The sequence below is a fragment of the Corvus cornix genome, chromosome 9 (assembly GCF_000738735.6).
Source record: "Corvus cornix cornix isolate S_Up_H32 chromosome 9, ASM73873v5, whole genome shotgun sequence".
Classification (NCBI taxonomy): Eukaryota; Metazoa; Chordata; class Aves; order Passeriformes; family Corvidae; genus Corvus; species Corvus cornix.
In genome coordinates, this window is record NC_046339.1 from 15,354,846 (window position 1) to 15,376,160 (window position 21,315).

General features: G+C 36.8%; 1 protein-coding gene across 6 annotated transcripts in view; it reads left to right on the forward strand.

The window, feature by feature from the left end:
• TRIP12 (thyroid hormone receptor interactor 12) overlaps positions 1-20,949 on the forward strand; it is a 79,750-nt gene extending 58,801 nt beyond the window's left edge. For 4 of the 6 annotated variants that reach the window (XM_039556962.1, XM_039556961.1, XM_039556964.1 and 1 more), the window contains 22 exons: positions 248-455; positions 1,455-1,555; positions 1,677-1,851; positions 2,227-2,368; positions 3,217-3,408; positions 4,036-4,187; positions 5,997-6,169; positions 6,617-6,690; positions 6,803-7,002; positions 7,764-7,891; positions 8,177-8,328; positions 8,773-8,915; positions 10,085-10,241; positions 11,244-11,342; positions 11,882-11,996; positions 12,286-12,440; positions 12,935-13,099; positions 14,316-14,480; positions 17,196-17,309; positions 18,077-18,171; positions 18,376-18,479; positions 19,558-20,949. In XM_039556962.1, coding sequence (XP_039412896.1) covers positions 248-455; positions 1,455-1,555; positions 1,677-1,851; positions 2,227-2,368; positions 3,217-3,408; positions 4,036-4,187; positions 5,997-6,169; positions 6,617-6,690; positions 6,803-7,002; positions 7,764-7,891; positions 8,177-8,328; positions 8,773-8,915; positions 10,085-10,241; positions 11,244-11,342; positions 11,882-11,996; positions 12,286-12,440; positions 12,935-13,099; positions 14,316-14,480; positions 17,196-17,309; positions 18,077-18,171; positions 18,376-18,479; positions 19,558-19,754 — 3,206 coding nt within the window. In that variant the 3' untranslated portion in view covers positions 19,755-20,949. The remainder of the gene's footprint in view (positions 1-247; positions 456-1,454; positions 1,556-1,676; positions 1,852-2,226; positions 2,369-3,216; positions 3,409-4,035; positions 4,188-5,996; positions 6,170-6,616; positions 6,691-6,802; positions 7,003-7,763; positions 7,892-8,176; positions 8,329-8,772; positions 8,916-10,084; positions 10,242-11,243; positions 11,343-11,881; positions 11,997-12,285; positions 12,441-12,934; positions 13,100-14,315; positions 14,481-17,195; positions 17,310-18,076; positions 18,172-18,375; positions 18,480-19,557) is intronic. The other 2 variants (XM_039556963.1, XM_039556966.1) reach the window with 1 other exon arrangement.
• The last annotated feature ends 366 nt before the right edge of the window (positions 20,950-21,315 follow it).

Here is a 21,315-nt window from a genome sequence, read left to right on the forward strand (position 1 = left end):
ATACTGCTCTAATTTTTTATTTTTAAACTATGTAGGTTAAGTTTTTGAAGAAAAGATTGGAGTGCTTTTAAAGCTTAGTGTTGATTGGTGGGGTGAGCAAATACTGCCATAGTCAAAGCAGAGGTTCAAATAACACTCAGTTCTACATTTTCAAACACCCTTGTGGCTGCCACCACATCTCTACCACCCCCTTCGCTCCCCCTACCCCAGACCAACCCACCAAACAAAGATTTCTTCTTTCTCAAAGGGGTAATGCACCAAGTGAAAAACTTGGCAGAGTCTGAGGCTTTGCTAACAAGCCCACCAAAAGTATGCACTAATGGATCAGGAACGCTGGGTACCACTACGACAATAAGTACTGGGACAGCCACTGCTGCCAGCAATGCAGCTGCAGATTTGGGCTCTCCCAGCTTACAGCACAGCCGGGAGGATTCCTTGGATCTGAGCCCACAGGGGTAAGTGCACTTTCTGAAAAGTAATCTGTTCGCTCTGGCTTTGGTGCTTTCTTTTGGGGTTTTTTTATCTTGTTTTTCAAAAAAAGCCTAGAGTGACATGGGCTGCCCACATTATCATCTGCATTTTGTTGTGGTATTTTCCTCTAAAGAACTAAATTGGAGTGGTGTTGAATTTTTCAATGGGTAGTTTTGATTCATTTTATATTAAATGTTTAAAAGAGAAAACAACGAAATAGTGACCTGATAGTTATGTCATAATGATATTAATTTTCTGTTTTGGGAGAATGCCAAGAGCAACAGCTCGTAGTCTCATCTAACTGCTGAGGACAGTGATTCTTTCAGAGCTATGGTACATGATTCCTTTCTGCTGGAGACTGGAGAAGAAAGAAATTACCCTTAATTTTTGTTGGAAGGCAATAATTTTGTACACTCGTAGAATTAAAATACAGTGTAGGAATAAATTACTAGTTTGTTTTTATTTTAAAGGTCAAATATTGGTCATTTTAAACAAGAATCGAAATATGTGAACTTGTGAAGTGTGGTGATTGACGAGTAGAAATGCCACAAATTGTTGAAGTGTTTTCTGGGCTTTTGTAGGGGAGGCATGTTAAAGATCCAATATTGATTGGTGTTTGTTTATTCAGTAGCCATTAGTGGAATTTTTCTTTTCTAAGTGTATTCAAATAAATGAACAAACAGATGGATACACAAAGTATGAAAATTATGAGAAACCTCTGTTTAGTGTCACTTCTGGCTGTATTTGGCTGCTCATAATAGAACAATGACAATCAGCAAAACCCCTTCTTTCTGGATTGAGTTTGTCCTGTCAATTATAGAGTTGAGGCCCCTGCTCCTAAAGCAAGGAATGTCCTTATTATGGGATGCAACCTGTTCTTCAATTCTCAAGGAAGTAGTTGGCCAGGTGCATCTTAAACTGAGGGATGAGTGTGTGCATGAATATGTTCATGGGTGGAAATAAGTTACATTTATTTTTAACAGACGACTGAGTGATGTTCTAAAGAGAAAAAGACTGCCAAAACGAGGGCCAAGGAGACCAAAATATTCCCCTCCAAGAGATGATGACAAAGTAGACAATCAAGGTAAATAATTCTTAAAGTATGATACTTTCAACTCCTTTTTAAAGTAAGCTTATAACCTGCAGAAAGAGCTAGCTGTAATAAACCTGTTGATTCTCTTAAATTTTCTCTTTACTTCTTCCAGCTAAAAGCCCTACAACTACTCAGTCTCCTAAATCTTCTTTCTTGGCAAGTTTAAATCCTAAGACATGGGGAAGATTAAGCACACAATCCAACAGTAATAATATCGAACCAGCACGAACAGCAGGAGTAAGTGGTCTTGCAAGGGCTGCTTCCAAGGATACCATTTCCAATAACAGGTACACACAAAAAAATTGCAATACTTGTAACATGATGTCAGCTATGATCAGGTGATTAAGTAGCACCTACAAAGAAGTTGGAGGTTAACCACAGTTAAAATAATTCTGGAAAAAGAATGAAGAAATTAAGGTAGAGAAAATAACATCTGGATAGTTTAAAGATGCATGGTGGGGGAAAAATCGGAGAACTGAGAAAAACAATGCAAGAATTGATCTGTAGAGAAAAGAGCTTGACTATGTTGGAATAAAAGCAAAGGGATTTCTGCGACTGCTGTTTAACATGGAGTAAATTATACTCAGGCTATATTTACTTGTAATATTTGATGTATGCAAATGCTAAGTGTGGCTAAATGTCTTTTGTGTGCTTCTTTACAGAGAAAAAATTAAGGGCTGGATTAAGGAGCAAGCCCATAAATTTGTAGAACATTACTTTAGTTCTGAAAACATGGACGGAAGCAATCCTGCACTAAATGTATTACAGAGACTTTGCACTGCAACTGAACAACTCAACCTCCAGGTTAGAAGTGGCAAACTTACTTGGGGGGGGAGGGTGGGGAGTAATTTCTTGCCTTGCCTTGCCTTATGAGTCATTATGACTTGAAGTAATTTTTTAGAATGAGTGTGGAAGCTCTGACACACACCACTTAGGATAAAAGACCAGTCCTAGCAATGTGTCATTTGCATAGTATTTTATTTCACATTCAAAAGTTCTACAGTTAGTGTTAGGGATTGACTTTATTCTTAAAGAGCAATACAGTTTGTAGTAAGAACTTTGGGACTGGGGGAAGAAGGAGAGGGAAGCAGCATTTTGTTAAAATGATAGAAGAAATACAGGTTAGGGTGAATGTGGTAGCATGTCAAGAACTCCAGCCTTGCTTTTCAGACAGTTGTGGTCCTTTTAGGTGATCTAAACATGTAACTTCTGAAGTATCACAAGAGCTGAGGTGTGTTCTGTGCTTTGATCTAAGCAATCATTAAAAGACGAAACTTTTCCTCCTCTCTCTTCCACACGAATGTCACGTAAAACATATACCCATCTGAGTTGTTGGGGTTTTGTTTGGTTGTTTTAAACAGAAAGCATCCTTACTTGGAGCTTATCTTTACCTTGCATGAGACAGAAATGGGACCTTGCATTTCTCGCAAAATAGAGAATGTAGATGTTGCCTGTAATGTCTCCCCTTGAACAGAGGAGTGCTTATCCTCAGGTTATTTGCCTTGCGTTGCTGCTTGTGTTGAGTTACTATACATTCCAGACTTCCCTTTTTTTCCTCTCCCTTTAGAGCTGTTACATGCAGTAGGAGGAAAAATACAATTTCTTAAGCCCTTAATACCTAGGTAGTAAAACACTCTCTTCATGATTTTCAGGTGGATGGTGGAACAGAGTGCCTTGTAGAAATCCGTAGCATTGTCTCGGAATCTGATGTCTCCTCATTTGAAATCCAGCATAGTGGGTTTGTTAAACAACTGCTGCTTTACTTGACATCTAAAAGTGAAAAAGATGCTGTTAGCAGGGATATCAGATTGAAAAGATTTCTTCATGTATTTTTTTCCTCTCCAGTAAGTTTTCTTGTTTATTTTTTTTGGCATTCTTAGTTGTCTTTCTCTCAAATTTTCTTTCTCAAAAAGTCATCTGAGAAGTTCTGTGTTGACCTTACCTTACAGGTGGAATACAGAAAGAATGTTTTGTTTATATCTAAGTTGTATAGCTGCAACTTTCACATTGTTCAATGTCTTTATAGGTCATGAACTTTTTTGAATACCTTGTAATTACAGATAGTTCCACACAGCAGTGGAAAAAATGCCAAGATGGCCAATTATCTGAGTCTTGAACAACTTAGAAGTTGTTTCTCTCTTTCAAGAAGCTGATATGGAAAGAGTTTGGATAGTAATATTATCACTTAAAGAAAGAAATGTGAAGTGGAAGAGAGGAAGGCAGATAACTAAAACTTCCAAAAAGCTTATTGCTCATGGTTAAAGGCGAAGGCTTAAAATTGGGCTATTCAGTTGAAACCACGAGAGAAAAGTACATTCTTTGAAACAAGTCTTTCGTAAACTTGTGTCATTTAGTCATCGTGATACTACTGCTGCTGCTTTCAGTGAGAGTAGTGATTCTTAATTTATGGTATAAATTGTTTAGGATGGTTTAATTCAAGCAGGTAACTAAAAGACTGGACTGTATTTCAGCTTCCTGGAGAAGAGCCCCTTGGAAGATTAGAGCCATTAGAAAATGCACCTTTGTTGGCATTAGTCCATAAAATGAATAACTGCCTCAGTCAGATGGAACAGTTTCCTGTTAAAGTGCATGACTTCCCTAGTGGAAATGGAACAGGGAGCAGGTAAGGATTAATGCTCAGGTAACAGTTTTGTTGGAAGCTTTTGTTTTCCAAAACTTGTTTCAAACAACAGTAAAAGGACAAGTACCAGTAGAAATACAATTACAAGAGGAGGTAATGGAAACTTCTGACCCTGTTAAACACAAAAGCAATGACACAGTTGTTTTTGGTTTTTTTTTTCCCAGTGGAAGATGGAATATTTTACCAAATGTTTACTTACCATCTTGAAACTTGTCTCACTTAAATTGGGGGTGATAGAGTAACTTTAAATGCAATCTCTAAATTTATCCTTTAAAAATCCAAATGTCTTCCTTGTCCCCATGTAACAAACACTGGAAACAAACAATCTATTTATTGCTTAGACACTGATGTTTTTTAGCAGAGTAATAAATTGCAGAGAGTGTACTACAGTGCTAAACTTTGTTATTCATATAGGTTCTGTTCTCTAGGATGATAGTGGATTAAGTGATAAGTCTTGCCTGTCAGTAGAGTTTAAAATAGCTGTAGACCTGCCCTGAGTCTTATGATACAGAATACATTTGGAATCCAGCTTGTTAGTTGTGTTTTAAGTAACAGATCTGAGTAACTAAAGACCTGTTCTACAATTTCTTTTCTATGCTTCAGTAAATCAACACTAGATTTCACATATTATATAACAGTAGGTCTGTTTCAGTAGAGGTTGTGTATAAGTTTTGAAAGTATTTCTGGTGCTGGCTAAAAGCTCTGCAGGAGAGGAGGAGCATTGAAAATGAATTTTCAAAACCTCTTCTTTAGAAAAGTTAGAAATACCAAAGGTCTTCTATGTCTCAGGTAGTAAGGTAGTGTGGAGAATCTTTTTGTCATTAATGGTGGCACAACATCCATTATATTAGGTGTTTTGGAGCCTCACACTACAGCATTAACCTAACATTAAAATTCAGTACTTGTGTTTTGTGAAGCTTAAAATCAATGGGAATTAATGCAGTACACTGATTTCTTATTAGAAGAAATTAGTGTCTCTATACTGGCTTTCAAATAGTATGTGCTCTGTAATGTGAGAATGCTTCCTTATACACATTATTTTTGTAAAACGTGGGCTAACTACCAAAATTAAAAAGCTGCTAATTACAGAAGCAAAATGTTGCTGTTCTTTTTGATAGAAAATGAAACACAGGAAGCCAGACTGCTGTAGCATTGTTTGACTGCTGGTTTTAATGTGGATTATGTCAGTGAGGATTTTGAGGCATTAAGTTTTTTTTGCTTTTACTAGCACCTGTATAGAAGCAGAAGAAATAAGAGGCTTGTTGTATAAAACCAGCTAGCTTTGAGTATGGATAGTTTGGTGAGGTGGAACGTGTATATAAACTATCCTTGGCAAGAAAAAAACAGAGGAGCTTTCAGGATTTCTCTTCAGGTCCTTATTGAAAAAAAACCATATAAATGAGTACTTGCGTTTTCCATACCCATTTCTGATCCATGTTTCACTGCATGTAAACACAGCTCTAAATCTCCTGTGCCATCAGCTGACCAACTTCAGATTTCAAAGATGGTCAGTATAGGTCATATTATAGTCAGACCTGAGGCTGGACTTTCTCTCAATTCGTGTAGCTTCCAGATTTTGTCCAAGTTGGATTCTGGTGTTCTTGTAAAAGAAAACTTTTAATTCTATTTATCCAAACCATTGTAGCTTAGTTTTAGAGAAATAGTCTGACAAATAATTCTCTGAACAAGTAAAATTGTAAATGCATGTATAAGCCTCTTTTAATGCATTTTTAATGCAATTATGGTTATTAGATTCTTTGTGTAGCAACTTTTTTCACAAATTATTTTGAGTTTTTCTCTTAACAGAGGATCGCAAGCTTTAAAATTCTTCAATACACATCAATTAAAATGCCAACTGCAAAGACATCCAGACTGTGCTAATGTGAAACAGTGGAAAGGTGGCCCTGTGAAGATTGATCCTCTGGCTTTGGTACAAGCCATTGAAAGATACCTTGTAGTTAGAGGTATTTATATATTATAGTGTCATTTGTGTTTTCCTTTTTGGAATAGTTCCTCCTGACAGTGTAGAGTCTGTAAAAACCTGTGAGGATTATGCTGAAGACAAATGGAAGGTACCTATAAATAAATCTTGCTCACAGGGGAGACTAAAGCTATAGAGAATCTTCTGTTTCTGGGACAAACTTCTTCCTGTTGTAAACAGTTCAGTCAAAATACTAACAAGTATAATCTACTTTACTGTCATACTGGCTGTACAAAACTATACTTGGCAGTTTTGATGCCGGATGTTGTTACTGAAATTTGTTCTTGCAGTTCTGAATCTTACTGTTTTTAACTGATGCATTTTGGAGCTGTTTTAAAGTTCTAGACATTATAACATTCAGAGTACCAAAGCATTGTTACATTTCATGAAGAAAAGCAAATGAGGATGTCTTTCTTTTCTCTTGTCTCAGGCTATGGAAGAGTTAGAGAAGATGATGAAGATAGTGATGATGATGGGTCAGATGAAGAAATAGATGAATCTTTGGTAAGCTTTTGCTCTGGGAGTAAGGGGAGGGCACAGTGTGGGGAGGGGCCTGAAGAAAAGCTATGCAACAAGTTTCCTAACTTGTATGAGTTTTGGTTTTTTTTTTGTTCAGGCTGCTCAATTCTTAAATTCAGGGAATGTGAGACATAGATTGCAGTTTTACATTGGAGATCACTTGCTACCATACAATATGACTGTATATCAAGCAGTCAGGCAGTACAGTTTGCAAGCTGAGGAAGAGAGGGAATCTACAGATGATGAAAGCAACCCATTGGGAAGAGCTGGGATTTGGACAAAAACACACACCATTTGGTAAGTTGCCTAGAGAAATCCAGGAATAACTTCTCCAGTTTCCTAAATGTATATGCATCAAGAAATTGGGAATATCGCTCTGTTTTCTCTTTTTTTTTCCCTTTGAAAACTGGAGCTTTGAATTTCCAAACTTAGTAAGAATTCATTGCTGGCTCCTGGTGTTCTTTCTAGCTCATGAGTAAAGCTGGTGAACAAGAAATGGGAAATTTTAAGTGACACCTGCTAGAAACCATTCTTAGTGTTAGGTAACTAACCACAAACAGTAGAGAATGTGCAGTATGCAAGTAATGGTCAACTTCATACTGATTTTCCCAGTTGATTGCTGTGAAGGTGAATGTATTCTCTGGCCATACTTTGCAAGAAGCGTTGACACACGACCATGCTGAACATCTTAATGTTCAGCAGTCTCTTTCTTTTTAACATTTAAATGTAAAGAAAAAAGCACACAAATAAAACCCCACAAAACAACAACCAAAAAACCCCCAAACTTAACCTAACCCTAACTAATGTCAATCATTTTGGGGTTTATACATTCGCCTTCTCTCCTTCCAGTTTATGGAGCAGAAGGGTCTCCATTTTTTTCTTCCCTGTGAAATACTTTGCCTCGGAGGCTGGATCATATCCCAGTGCAGTGTTCTTGTCTCTCTGCTTTTAACTGTCATTCAAGTAAAGTTCTAACTAACTAACACCTTTAAAAGTGCTTTTGTTTCCCTGTAAGGTAGCATTTAAAAGCATACTTTTAACTTTCGGTTACTTTTTAGGTACAAACCTGTGCGAGAGGATGAAGATGGTAATAAGGACTGTGTTGGTGGTAAAAGAGGAAGAGCACAAACTGCTCCCACAAAAACCTCCCCTCGAAATTCTAAAAAACATGATGAATTGTGGCATGGTGAGTGTAATACCTTGCTATATGCTAGATTTCCTCTCAGTCCTTTCAGAACTTTCACAATGTTTACAAACATTATAGTGTTTCTTTTAAAGCAGATGTAGTATAGAAATAGTAAGTATATTAATCTGCATATTAAAACTAAAAGTAAGATATTTACTGAGTTGTTTAACTAAACTGTTGTTGTTAGGTGAATGCCATGACTAATACTACCTAGGCTCCTAATAATTAAATCTTGGGAAAACTTCAATTGGATTGTTTTGCTAACATGTTGTTTTTTCCTGCTAGATGGTGTATGCCCTTCGGTATTAAATCCTCTGGAAATTTACCTCGTATCTACTCCACCTGAAAATATAACATTTGAAGACCCCTCACTAGATGTTATTCTTCTTTTGAGAGTTTTACACGCTATCAGTCGATACTGGTATTACTTGTATGATGTGAGTAGAGCACTTTTAAAATCACTTTGATACTTGGTTCAGGACAGAACCATTAACCTTTCCCCCCACCTGCTCCCCCTCAAGAAGACAGAATGATGCAAATACTACCATCTTCCCCTACATGTTTCTCTTAACTCCTGATAAGATGAAGGCTGTAAATTCTTAGTCAGTCATATTTTCTCTATAGTGTGTTGAACACAATTCCCATGCTTTGTCCTTCCTGAAGTTGAAAGACCACCATTATTCCTTAAAAGAAAATTAGTAGTAAAAATCTACTCAGTCCTTCTTTCATGTCTTAGACGCTGGATGAACAAAACAGCAATGAAAGTTTTTTTACTTTCCATGATAAGCAAATTAGAAGCATTAAAAATCTTTTTTAACAAAGACTTGTTATTTCTTTCAGCATTTCTCTAACTAGAAATACATTGCTTTTATTAAACACAGAATGCAGTCTGCAAGGAGATAATTCCAACCTCAGAGTTTATCAACAGTAAACTGACAGCAAAAGCAAACAGGCAGCTTCAGGACCCTTTGGTAATTATGACAGGAAACATCCCGACTTGGCTGACAGAACTTGGAAAAACATGGTATGAGTGATTTGCTGTCTACTGTCTGTAATTGCAGTTCAGTAGGAATCTTGGCTGGGCATCACAGTGCATCATACCTTACAGGACTCCTGAGAGTGCAAAATGTAGTCACAGAAGTCTTGCCAAGTTACATAGTGACACTTAGATGGATGCTTACACCTATATTGCATAGTTTAAATCACGTTCATTTTGATTATTCAGGTGATGTTTTTTCTCCTGTTAAACTGCTTAATGACATTCTTACCATATCACTGTAATTATCTTGGCATATTCAGCATGGTACAAAGGAAAATATGTTTATTGTTGCTGATAAAAGAATATAAATAATTTTTATAAAGCTATATACATAGTACTTGGTAGTATCTTGATACAGAGTACCAGCTGTAAAGCTCTTCCACTTGAAAGAATGAGAAATCAGAGTTGACATTCTTGGATTTTTCAAACATGTTAATTGCAGTAGTACTGATGACAACTTACTGTGGAAGTAGTCTAGAGAAACTCTTTGGCTTCATTTTAAAAATAAGATTTCTAACTTCCTTCATAAGCATTCCAGATAACAGATGATGAGCACGAACATATATTAAAGAATTGTAGCAGTATTTGTTCAATAAAACTGCCATTTCACTTAATGCCAATGGAGGACCACGCTGTTAACATACACATGCCTTTGAGAATAGTGGAAGTGATTACTTGAAGTAAGAAGATTCTCTGGTAGTCTTTCACAGATTATTTAAAGTATTTTTTGCAAATGGTGGAAGGTAGAATAGTGGTGCTGCTCTAGGCAGGTTGTCATGTCTTCCTGCTGCCCAATATGGGAGCTTGAGCTTAAATCTTTGATCTGTTAGATTTATTAATTGTAGAACAGTAGTGAACAAGGAATCTTAGTTTCTGATGTAAACTTTGCACAATCAAGGCATTCAAGTATTCCGAGTTACTTTTCAAGAGGAGTTAAAAGTTTCTGGAATTTTTTGTCTCCTTCATATATTGCATTTCTCTAGACTCTTGCTCCTAAGCATTGTAACTAAAAGTAAAGTGTGTTCTGGAGGGCTTCTTTGGAGGGGTAATAAAGCACTAATTTCAGACATACTACATTTTTATCATGTTTTAAACTAAATGATAGTCAAAGATGCTGCTTGGAACTCAACTGACTAATCCAATACTCTTTGCAGCCCATTTTTCTTTCCATTTGATACCCGCCAAATGCTGTTTTATGTGACAGCCTTTGACCGCGATCGAGCCATGCAAAGACTACTGGATACTAATCCAGAAATCAATCAGTCGGATTCTCAGGATAGCAGAGTGGCACCGCGACTGGACAGGAAAAAAGTAAGTACATCTTGTTTAAAATGGAATGAAGGATCTATTTATTTTTATATTGTCTTTAAGAATATCATTGTGAGCAAGACTTAGCTGTAAAACTTCAGAGTTCCGTGGTATAGCGAAGAACGGAGGTGGGTTTAGTTCCTGCAATCCCCCAGCAGAAGGCGCGGTGTCTTCTCCGTGCCGGCCGCATGAGGGCAGGAGGGGCACCCTCGGCCTGCCTGCGCCTCAGCGGGGCCCTAATGTAATTCCTGAAGCTAAACTCCAGTAGTGAACGCAGAGTTTTAGGTAACATTAGTGATATTTCCACACACTGGCTTGTAGATCTGTTTTGCTTGATTCTCAGAAGAATTTACAGGATTTAGACCCTTAATAAACAAAAATACTGTCCTAGTATTTTGGGAAGGTAAATCACCTGTCACAACATAATAAAACTAAGCTGTGACTGTGTTAAATTGGAGGGAGTCTTGGATGTCTGCCTTGAATCTGGAGATATATTATCTTAAAATAAGATCTGCTATATATGCTATATGATCTTGAATACCTGTGGGGAAAAAAGACAAGGAGACATGAGAACCAAATTCAAAAAGAATATAGCTTCCCACATGTAGGAATCCCCGTGCTTTTGGGCTTTTTTGGGTTTCAGCATCTTTATTCTACTTTCTTCTCTACATATTAGTTTGAGGTATACAACATCACATGACAATACTTCTTTGCTGTATCATAGCCCTATTGCCATATTCTTGGCAAAAATAATACCTGTTAGTTACACTGATATAAATGTAAGGCATTTTTTCTCATTTTATATGGATTACGTTCATTCTAAATAGTTTTCATATAGAAGCAAGAACTGTAATGTCAAAGTATAAACTTAAAAATTGTTGAACTGTGGAACTATTGGCATGGGGTGGAAAAACATTCATAACTGATTTTTTTCCTGTTGTAACTGCCTTGGGAGCTGGGACTTAAAGCCATAATTTCACTACTTAAAACTTCTCTAATGTGTAGCGCACTGTGAACAGAGATGAGCTGTTGAAACAGGCAGAATCTGTGATGCAGGATCTAGGCAGTTCAAGAGCCATGTTGGAAATCCAGTATGAGAATGAAGTAAGTAATATCAATGCAGTCTAATTTAACCCCTTTTTACTGAAGATTAATACCAAACAGCTACAACTTTCATAAAATGGCTTGGTCAGACTGTGTCTTTCACATTGCTGGTGCTAAAGAATTTTATCCTTTCATTATCCCTAATCTGCTTGGTCGTGATATTTAGTTGTTAGGAGATGCTCTTTCTGATCTAAATTTCATAATCAATCTTAGTCAGCAGAGCACATTTTTTTCTAACTCTTAAGCAAACAGCTGTGTGTGTTTCCTCTATAATATGATCATTAGGTGGTTAATACTTTTACTCCACTGTTATTTCCTCTGATATATGGTCTTTCTAGGCTGCCTCTGTCATGTTGTAAATGTTCCTGTAGTTAGGTTCTCTAGATGCTTTTTGCAGTGCAGTCTTCTTTATAGGAAATAATGTATTATATTTCTCAGACTAAGCAGAGATTTTTATATTCAAACTGACCTAATGGACTCACTTATTTACTTATTTATCTCATTCCCTCTCCTCTCCCCTCACCCTCTGTCCTCTGAAGGTTGGCACAGGCCTAGGCCCTACACTAGAGTTCTATGCACTTGTATCTCAGGAACTACAGAGAGCAGACTTAGGCCTTTGGAGGGGAGAAGAAGTGACTTTAGCCAATCCAAAAGGTAATTACTCTACTACCTAATCTATAAATATTGATTAATATGGAATTGATTCTAAGTTGACTTCAATTACGTAAAGAGCACCTCAGTTTGTGGTCAGATAATGTGCCTGCTGATAGTGTGTGATTATCTTCATGGGTTTTGTTGGGTTTCTGTGTGTGTTTGATATGGTTGGTGGTTTTTTTTCTGTAAGAAATTTAGGTTAAGATTATCTGAATGCCACTTGCATCTTGAAAGAAACTAGCAGTGTAAGTACTGAACTCTTCCTTTTTCTTTCTTTCTTCCTCAACAGGAAGCCAGGAAGGTACCAAGTACATTCATAACCTTCAAGGCCTTTTTGCACTTCCTTTTGGTAGAACAGCCAAGCCAGCTCACATTGCAAAAGTTAAAATGAAGTTCCGCTTTCTGGGAAAACTAATGGCCAAGGCAATCATGGACTTCAGACTGGTGAGAATAAAATAGAGAATCTTTTCTGAAGGGGTCAAATAAAAGCACTAGCTCTGTTGAGGGATAAAAGCATAAAAGTTAAATGGTATTACTTTCATCTCTAGAAGTAAGGGCAGTCTGGGGGAAGGCAGGGAAGAGAACAGGCATGCAGCTTAATTTTCGTGGGGGGAAAGGGTTGAAGATCTTTACAGTGGCTTTTGAGACCTTATTGTAGAAAGGAAAAGCCATTATCTGCTATGTGTTGCAATCTCTCTCCAGTCTTCTTTCAAGAATGTTTTGGGCTCATTTTAACTCTACTTGGTAGCTTGCTGATTGCTTTAATGTATATGCACTAGGCAGTCACTTGGGTTTTCTTGACTGTAAATTTCTGAGGCAAAACCACTCAGACATGGTGTTCTGGTGTGTGCCAGTAGTACGAGAGTATTGTAGATCTGGTCAAGAGATGACTTTTGGAAGACAGTTAATACTAAACAGTTCAATGCTTTGGTTTCCAGGTGGACCTTCCTCTTGGACTTCCTTTTTATAAATGGATGCTACGACAGGAAACTTCCTTGACTTCGCATGACTTGTTCAGTATTGATCCAGTAGTAGCCAAATCAATATATCACCTTGAAGATATTGTAAGACAAAAGAAAAGACTTGAACAGGATAAAACTCAGGTGGGAAAGTAACCCTAAGAATGGAAGAGTGCATCTTTACACGTTTGGATTTTATGAAGTAGCAGTAATTCAGAATGTATCGTAGGGCTTAATACTGATTGTAATATCGATAATTACTTTGTTCTCATACAAAGTAGTTTTAATGTTTATAGATCAGTGGCTAGTAATTTTAAAACAGTCTTTTTGTAAAGTCTAGCATGAGAAAGTCATTATGGGATTCTTCTGTGTGATTAAACAGCCTAGAAATGTCTAAAACTGCCAGATGTTGGCCTAACTTGTTTTGGTTCACTTTAAAAATATTAACCAATTTAAATATCAGAGGAAAAAAAAAAATCTGTCCTTGCTTCTTGAATACTCAAAAGGTTTGGATTTTTTACTAGTTGGTTAGTCAAATTTTCAGATTTTCATAGAAGTGCTGTTTATGTAGGGGGGTTTTTTTCCCCTCTTCACTGAAGAGCTGTATGCAGAACTGATGCAAACTGTCACCATGCATGAGCATTCAGGTTCATTCAGACATAACATTAATTTTTCAAGGATATCTGGTCTTAGCTGAAAATACCACAGTTCCTTTTGGCAGTAGTGATAAAAGTTCTTCGGCGCACATGCTTTTTTCTAGCATCCAATGTTAATAGATGGTAGGAAGTAATAACTTAATTTATACTCTTAATACATCTGCTTTGTTACTAGCGAAATTATTGCAAGCTTGTGGGTCTTTGTTCCTCTTTACCTTACTGTCTCACTCACTCTCCTTGGTCACTGCTTTTAATTTCCCAAGAGTTGGAAAAACCTGAAACCTGGTGGATGAAAGCTGAAAAAATGTAAATATGCATGCCAAATATGAATGCTATTAACTGTCCTAAGGAAAAACCAGCCTCTGAGCCATAGCATATTTCACATTTCCTTTTCTTGCCAGTAGTATTTTCTAGATAGTTTGTCTTCTGGGATATTACAGAATTCCAAAACTGCTAGAAAAAAGTGTACTCCTGTGATCTTTCCAGGTTATCCATTAAGCTTGTTTATCTGTTTGTCTTGGTTTCCTGTTATGTATGAAAACTACAGAAGGAAAGCAAGGAGTTTTAATGTTTTTAACAACAGTTTTAACGGTAGTACTCTTACAGAAATGTCTGCTTAGTCAAAGCTGCTTTAGAAGTCATAACTTTTGGATAAGTTTATTTGAATTAACTGTTCTCATTGTTTTTCACTTCCAATTTTTTAGACCAAAGAAAGTCTACAGTATGCATTGGAGGCTCTGACTATGAATGGCTGCTCAGTGGAAGATCTCGGGCTGGACTTCACACTTCCTGGGTTTCCCAATATAGAGCTGAAAAAAGGGGGAAAAGATACACCGGTCACTATCCACAATTTAGAGGAGTATCTCAGAGTATGTAAAAGCAAACCTATCACTCAAATTCTTTGTCCTTCCTCCCAGGTAGTTTGTTTCCATATATATTTCAGTTCATTCTCATGAGATAGGCACAACAATAATTTTCCTACTTATCACTTCTCTTCTGTACTAGGTTATTATTACTACACTAAAACTGTTAGAATCTAATTGCACCTGACTTGAAAATTGTGTAGTATAAAAAGTGTGGTTTGTGAGAAGTTTGGCTTTTTGGAGAAAAAGTGTTGTAAGTGGATTCATTTGAGCAGTGGAATTTCAGAATACTTTAACAAGTTTCCACATCTGGTTATGATGATGATTTTTTTTATGAGTAGTGATTTAGCAAATTCTTTAGCAATAGTGATCTAGCATCTGCTACTCAGTGGCCTTTGAACTGCTGTAATAGTAGTGTAACTTCTTTGGGCTCAGACTTAACAAAACATCAGCAGTTGTGAGTCAAAATTAGAGCAGTAGTTTTTTTTTGTCCAAAAAACCAAAACCAAACCAACAAAAACCCCAAGGAAAACTGAACCAGTCAACCAAAGAACCCCAAACACGTGTAAAAAAACCCCAAACCCTAGAGAGAATGGGTAAGGAAAAGATAACAAAACAATGTCAGAATAAATTGACAGTCCACCTGTGTATTGATTCCTATATCAAAAGGGACATAAGGCATAGAAAAACAGAAGGTTGATACTGCTGAACAAAGGTAGGATGCTGTTTCTGTCTAAGAAAGGGATAAAGGGAATCGGTTTATAACAGTTTGGAAAAGAGATGGGGAAAGATGGGAAGAATGTGATACTATATGAGACTTGATGTGAAAGAAATAGAAAAGATTTCAGAGGGAAAATTAGTGTGCTCTCCATCACAAGTATGATGAATTGCATTTTAGAAACAGTATATTGATCAGCTGGCCTGTACAGCTCCCTGTGGGTCAGCTGCCCTGCTCTTGAACATATCATTTTCATTAAAATCTTACATGAGGATTAACATGAAAAGTAGTTTATAAAGCTGGAATATCCTACTGTTGCTTTTCATGCCTCTCCTGCCTTCATGTCATTCTTCCCTCTATCTCCTTTTTTTTCCCCGAAGGACAGTTCCCACAGGAGCTGCCTTTATCAGAAGGTAGAACTGCTTCAATTACTAATATAGTGAAAGATTTTATTCTCTGTCTATTTTTTTGTCTTTTTTTTTCCCCTCTTCTCCCCTGTACTGTAATGGGGCCACCTTGCTTGTTCTAAATTTGTGAACAAAAAGTTTCAGTAGTAGAATTTTGTCTAGCAATTTGATCTTCTCTTTGAATCTGCAAGAATACAGTGTAGCTTAACTATACCACATGTTCATGATCATAAAAAGTAATCACAATCGTAGGTAAGCAACTCTGCTGTTAGAATAGCCATAGAATATTCTATGTCGTAGAAGAGTTTTTTGTGCTGCTGGTGTTTACTACCTTCCTCTTCAGTATAAAAACCCGGTGTATGAAAGTTGTGGAATGTATCTTGCCTGAAATTCAATGCCTGACTCTTCTGTAGGAAAACTTATCAGCAGATCCTAATGAGCTTTCATATCTGAGAGCTTTCTGGAACCAGTAACTCTTCAGTTATTGGGATGGGGTTAAATTCTTGCTTCAGGACTCCAGCAGGACCTATGAACTTTTTAATCCTATTCAGATGCGTCCATAGATGACTTTAACCAGCACCAGAGACCACAGCTTTAAACACATTTTAAAACTTGTAGTTCTGTGTTGACAACACAGCTTTTATAACCAGCCCTCATTTCCTGCTGGAGTTGAGGATATCCAAGGCAAGTGTAATCATCAATAGCACTGACTGACAAAAGAATCTGAACTTGGCCTGCAATCTGCCATGTAAAATATCTTAATTTAGTGGAGAAATACTGGCTGCAGGAGATTTATTTAAAAGAACTCTGGTCTCATTTGTGTCATATGCCCTTCCTCCCCCCACCACTGATTGTTGTTTCAGTATGTGCTGTCCACTTTAGAAGCTAATTTAATGCTGATGAGGTAACTACAGATACAAAACCAAAACAAAACAGAAGAATTACACTCAAAAAGCCTAGATTAGTGTCTTACTGTCTTTTGCATCACGATTCTTAATCATATTCCAGTAACTTGAAATGAAGTTATTGTTCCTATGTATTCTTGCAATATTAAGCTGCCTAATATATCAAATGGGCTAAAGTTACTTTTTAAAAACTTAATATTAGAATAGGGACCCATATATTTCACAGGAGAGATTAAGATAATACTGCCAATGATGCCCTATGGATTTCTGCTTCAGTTGCTGCATTTTGAAATGGTGTAGAGAGAGAACACCTATGTTAGGCTTCTAAAAACAACAAATGTTCAGATTAACTTTATATTCTTTTGTTAAATAGGTTCAGTTTAACCAGCTATTCTGAGATCTGTTTATTTGTTTTGTTGAAAACAAAGGCAAATAAGTTGTTTAAATTCTGCATGATGTTCATGTTAAGGGTAATCTAAATTATGAATTAAGGCAGAATGAGGCAATGCTGTAGAGCAATTCCATGAATTAATGTGCACCCTGTGGTAGCTCCAATGAGCGAGCGTATGGGTGGACTGCTGGAGTTTGGCTTCTGTACTTGTACTCTTTTGTACAGGAGTCATCCCTGCATGCTTCCTTTGTTCAAATGGCGCTTTTTTTTAATTTTATTTTTTTTCCCCTTTCCCTGCAGTTAGTTATATTCTGGGCACTAAATGAAGGTGTTGCCAGACAGTTTGACTCCTTCAGAGATGGATTTGAGTCGGTCTTCCCCCTTAGTCATCTTCAGTACTTCTATCCTGAGGAGGTTGGTGAAAGTGTTTTTGCTGCTGCTTTTATAACCTTTACCTGCATGTATGGGTAGTCTTAACCTGGGTGCAGGGCATTTGTGGCAGTCTGATGACATTGCATTTCTGAAGCATGTTAGTAAAACTTGAGTGTTCCTGAAATTGCACACTTAACTGATAAAGATTTTTCTGTTCAGTAGTCATTTATTTAATGCTTTTATTATGAACCGCTCAATTTTCTTTAAAATTGTGTGTAACCATCTTTTCTGAGAAGCGCTTTAATTTATGTATCATACTTTATTTCTCTGTGTTGGTCTCTAGTTCCTTGTATTGCAGTACCTCTGAATAGTTATAGATAGATGTGGATGCTACCTGGATCTTCTGTTAATAAAACAAGTAGTCAGCTGTTCAGCAAAGCTTCAGGCAGTAAGAAGAGATTCAGATGAAGGGGAAAAGAATAAGGATAGATGATCTTCTTTATTGTCACCACCACCATAATATCAATTTCCTTGTAAAATGCTCACACTCTTAAGTGGACTGAATTGAGTCACAATTATGGTTTTCTGGACTAGAAGAGAGAATGTTTTATTCTTCTTTGAGGAAGTCTCTTTGAAGACTGTACTTTGAGGGCTTTGTTTACCTTTATGAACTCGGACCTTTGACACTTTAAGAACAAGCATTAAAGCACACTCTGGAATGTGTTAGCCCAGCCTTTGTGGTACTCTGGTGTTCCTGGTGCTTTGCAATGCAAAGAGGAACACTTACTCCCTGTTGTTTAATTTTACAGTTGGAGCAGCTCTTGTGTGGCAGCAAGACAGACACTTGGGATGCAAAGACTTTAATGGAATGTTGCAGGCCTGATCACGGTTATACACATGACAGGTAATATGTTACCTTTTTAAATAAACAGAAAACCAAAACAGTAGAAAATACATATTTTTAAATAATCTTCATACACTGCTATTCAAGCTAAAGGAATTATAGGATATTTATTTGAAAATATTCATACTGCACTGAATATGAATCTGATGCAATTATTTTAACTATAAACAAAATAATATTCTCTTGGTTCTTTTCCCTTCTCAGTCGAGCAGTGAAGTATCTCTTTGAAATTCTCAGTAGTTTCGATAGTGAGCAGCAAAGACTGTTTCTTCAGTTTGTGACAGGCAGCCCCAGACTGCCTGTAGGAGGTAGGTTTTCCTTATTACATATTGCTGTGCATTAAATCACTGTTAGTGATGTATTTCAGAATAAGATGGTTACTTCAGTATAGGAAAAAATTCCTTAACACTTATGTGTTTGAGAGATTCATATAGTCTCACATTCTTAATTTCAGAAGTGGCTGGGCAGGCTTCAGGTATAATTCTTACAACCTTTGTGTTAATCTCACGACACTTCCTTCAGTTGACTCTCCAGGTTTAAATTGTTGCCAGAAAGTCTGTCAGAGGGCAAGAGAGAGTTCAAAATTTAAATAAAGCTCCTAGAGGGGCATTAAGTTATGATGACAGACTTATGCATTGTAACCTGAAAACAACAGTCTCCTTTCTAGAAAGGAGACAATATTTAGCGTAGGATTAATCTTACTTAATTTCTCCCCCTTTTGAATTTCAGCATTTAGGTAAGAGGCAGTGTGGGTAAAGAGAAATTTGCTGTCTTTGCTAGGGACCAGTGTAGAACACACATTTTACTGTATTCTCAGATGAGTGCTTTGCAAGTCAAAACAGAATTCATGCATCTGTTCTGCTATTTACATTCTTTGGGATCTGGGGGAAAGACTTGATCATTCTTTTTCTAAGTATTTTTGGGAGCTCTTTTATGGAGAGACAGTGCAGATACAATTGAGTGTTAGGAGTATAAAAATCTTAGCTGGATAAGATAAGAAAAAGAAAAGATTAGAAAAATAAGGTACTACAGTCACAGATAATTCCTGAGAATCTTCAAAAATATGTGTGAAGCCAAAAAACTCTTAAAAATATTATTATTGGGATAGAATTTTTACACATGCAGAACACAATTAAAAGTAGATTAATCCAGCTTATTCCTTTATTTTAAATTCATCTTGGAAAATTAATCTGCAGGCAGGATTTTAGGTATTTTTTAGCTCACTGTGCAGCTTTATAAAGCCATATTCTAAACTTTTAAAGGTTGAGGGGAAATCAGTTGTGCGATGTGTTCTTCTGTCACTGGAGGATGTCTGCAGTCAGCTGTGGGTGTTCAGGAGGAGCAACCTGAGGAGCAGCCATTCTGAATGTCTTTTCTCATTAATAGGTTTCCGAAGTTTGAATCCTCCCTTGACGATTGTACGGAAGACATTTGAGTCCACAGAGAATCCCGATGATTTCTTACCCTCAGTAATGACTTGTGTGAACTATCTCAAATTGCCGGACTATTCAACTATTGAGATAATGCGTGAAAAACTCTTGATAGCTGCAAGAGAAGGGCAGCAGTCATTCCATCTTTCCTGATCACAATGAAAAATGCAATGTCTGCCTGTTACAGCAAAAGAGAAACTCATGATTCTTTTCTAAATATATCACCTGAGTCAAGGAAACGTGTTACGCCTTCTTGTTGTAGAAAAACGGCTTGCAGATTATAAACAAAGACACTTGGTTGATATTCATTAAAAGCCCCTATGGACTTAAAGTGATCAGGCCCTAAAAGTTGTTGTGACAAGGTTTCTTTAGCAAGTTCTTGTTTAAATTATCATTTATTTGATGAGTGAAGTTTTTAACTTGCTTTGCTGTGTGAAATTTAAAAAGGGATGTTTTTCCAGGCTGGAACAATAAATGTCGCTGTGCAGTTTAATACTGGGCTGTGTGTATCCATCTAGCTAAGTCTGAAGTTTTTCCTCCAAAGACAACTTTTGTACATAAGTACAGAAATTAAAATACACCATGTATTTGACGAATCTAGTTTAGTAGACTAGTTCTGTGTACCCTCACCTGCCTCTAATTTTACCCATCCTCATGTATTGTCTGATGTGCAATTCACTTGGTTCTTTTTGTGTGCAGCATTCAACAATTGTTATGTTTTGGTTAGCATGGGCATTTAACTGCTCCATGCCTCTTTCTCTGATTAAGATAATTTAAATTTTACTGAAATCAAATATATATTGTCAATATAACTCAGCCTTTGTAACTAGGTAGAACCTTTCTTATAGCATAGTTTTACTGTAGTGGTAGGTTATAATGGCGACAGTCGTTACCAGAGCGCTCCAGAGCTGTTTACACAGTGATTCAGGCAGCAAAAGCCTCGTACTGGAGGTGAGGAAGAATTACTTCTTTCATGTAGTTGAAGTCCAACAGCTTGGGCTGGCCAGTGTGTATTGTGGTAAGGCCCAGAGCATTTCGAACTGATGTAAAGTTTTTTTAAAAGACAAATTAGTTGTTTCATTCCCTGTTTGAGTAAACAGTTTTCCTGTTCTTGATCTAAGTTCCTGGCTAATTTTGTAGTTTTTTCTCCTTTTTATTTTTCTTTTTTTTCTTTCCCCCCCAGTGCTAGCTTGGAACAAGCAGTTCAGCCTTTGTCTTTTGACACAGATAAAGCACCTGTAAGCAATGCTCTGTCCAACTGTTTTATGTGCTGATTTCTCAAATCTGCAATAATTTACTTCATCAGGTTAATGTTTTTACCTGAATATAAATAAAAAAGTTTGCTTCACCTTTTTGTTCATAGTTTTGTACTGTATGCCTAAAGCTCAATTGTGTAAATTACTGTAATGCAAGTAAATCATCCTAAATCTACTTGGCTAACAACCTGCAACTTGTGGATGATTTACTACTAAAACAAGACCTTTTAAGATCTCCAACTTTGAGGGAAATTTTTTTCCTTTCTATGGGTTCAAAAAATGGGGAATTACAAATATTCCTGAGATGTACCTGCTACATAGTTAATCTTTATGAAAATGTGATAGTTACTTTTATTCAACTTTGAGAAATCAAAATTCCTTTCAGTGCTTAGAAATTGTTAAATTCTGGCTAATCAGGCTAGTTATTTCCCCTAAACTAACAAGTTTTCTTTTATCCA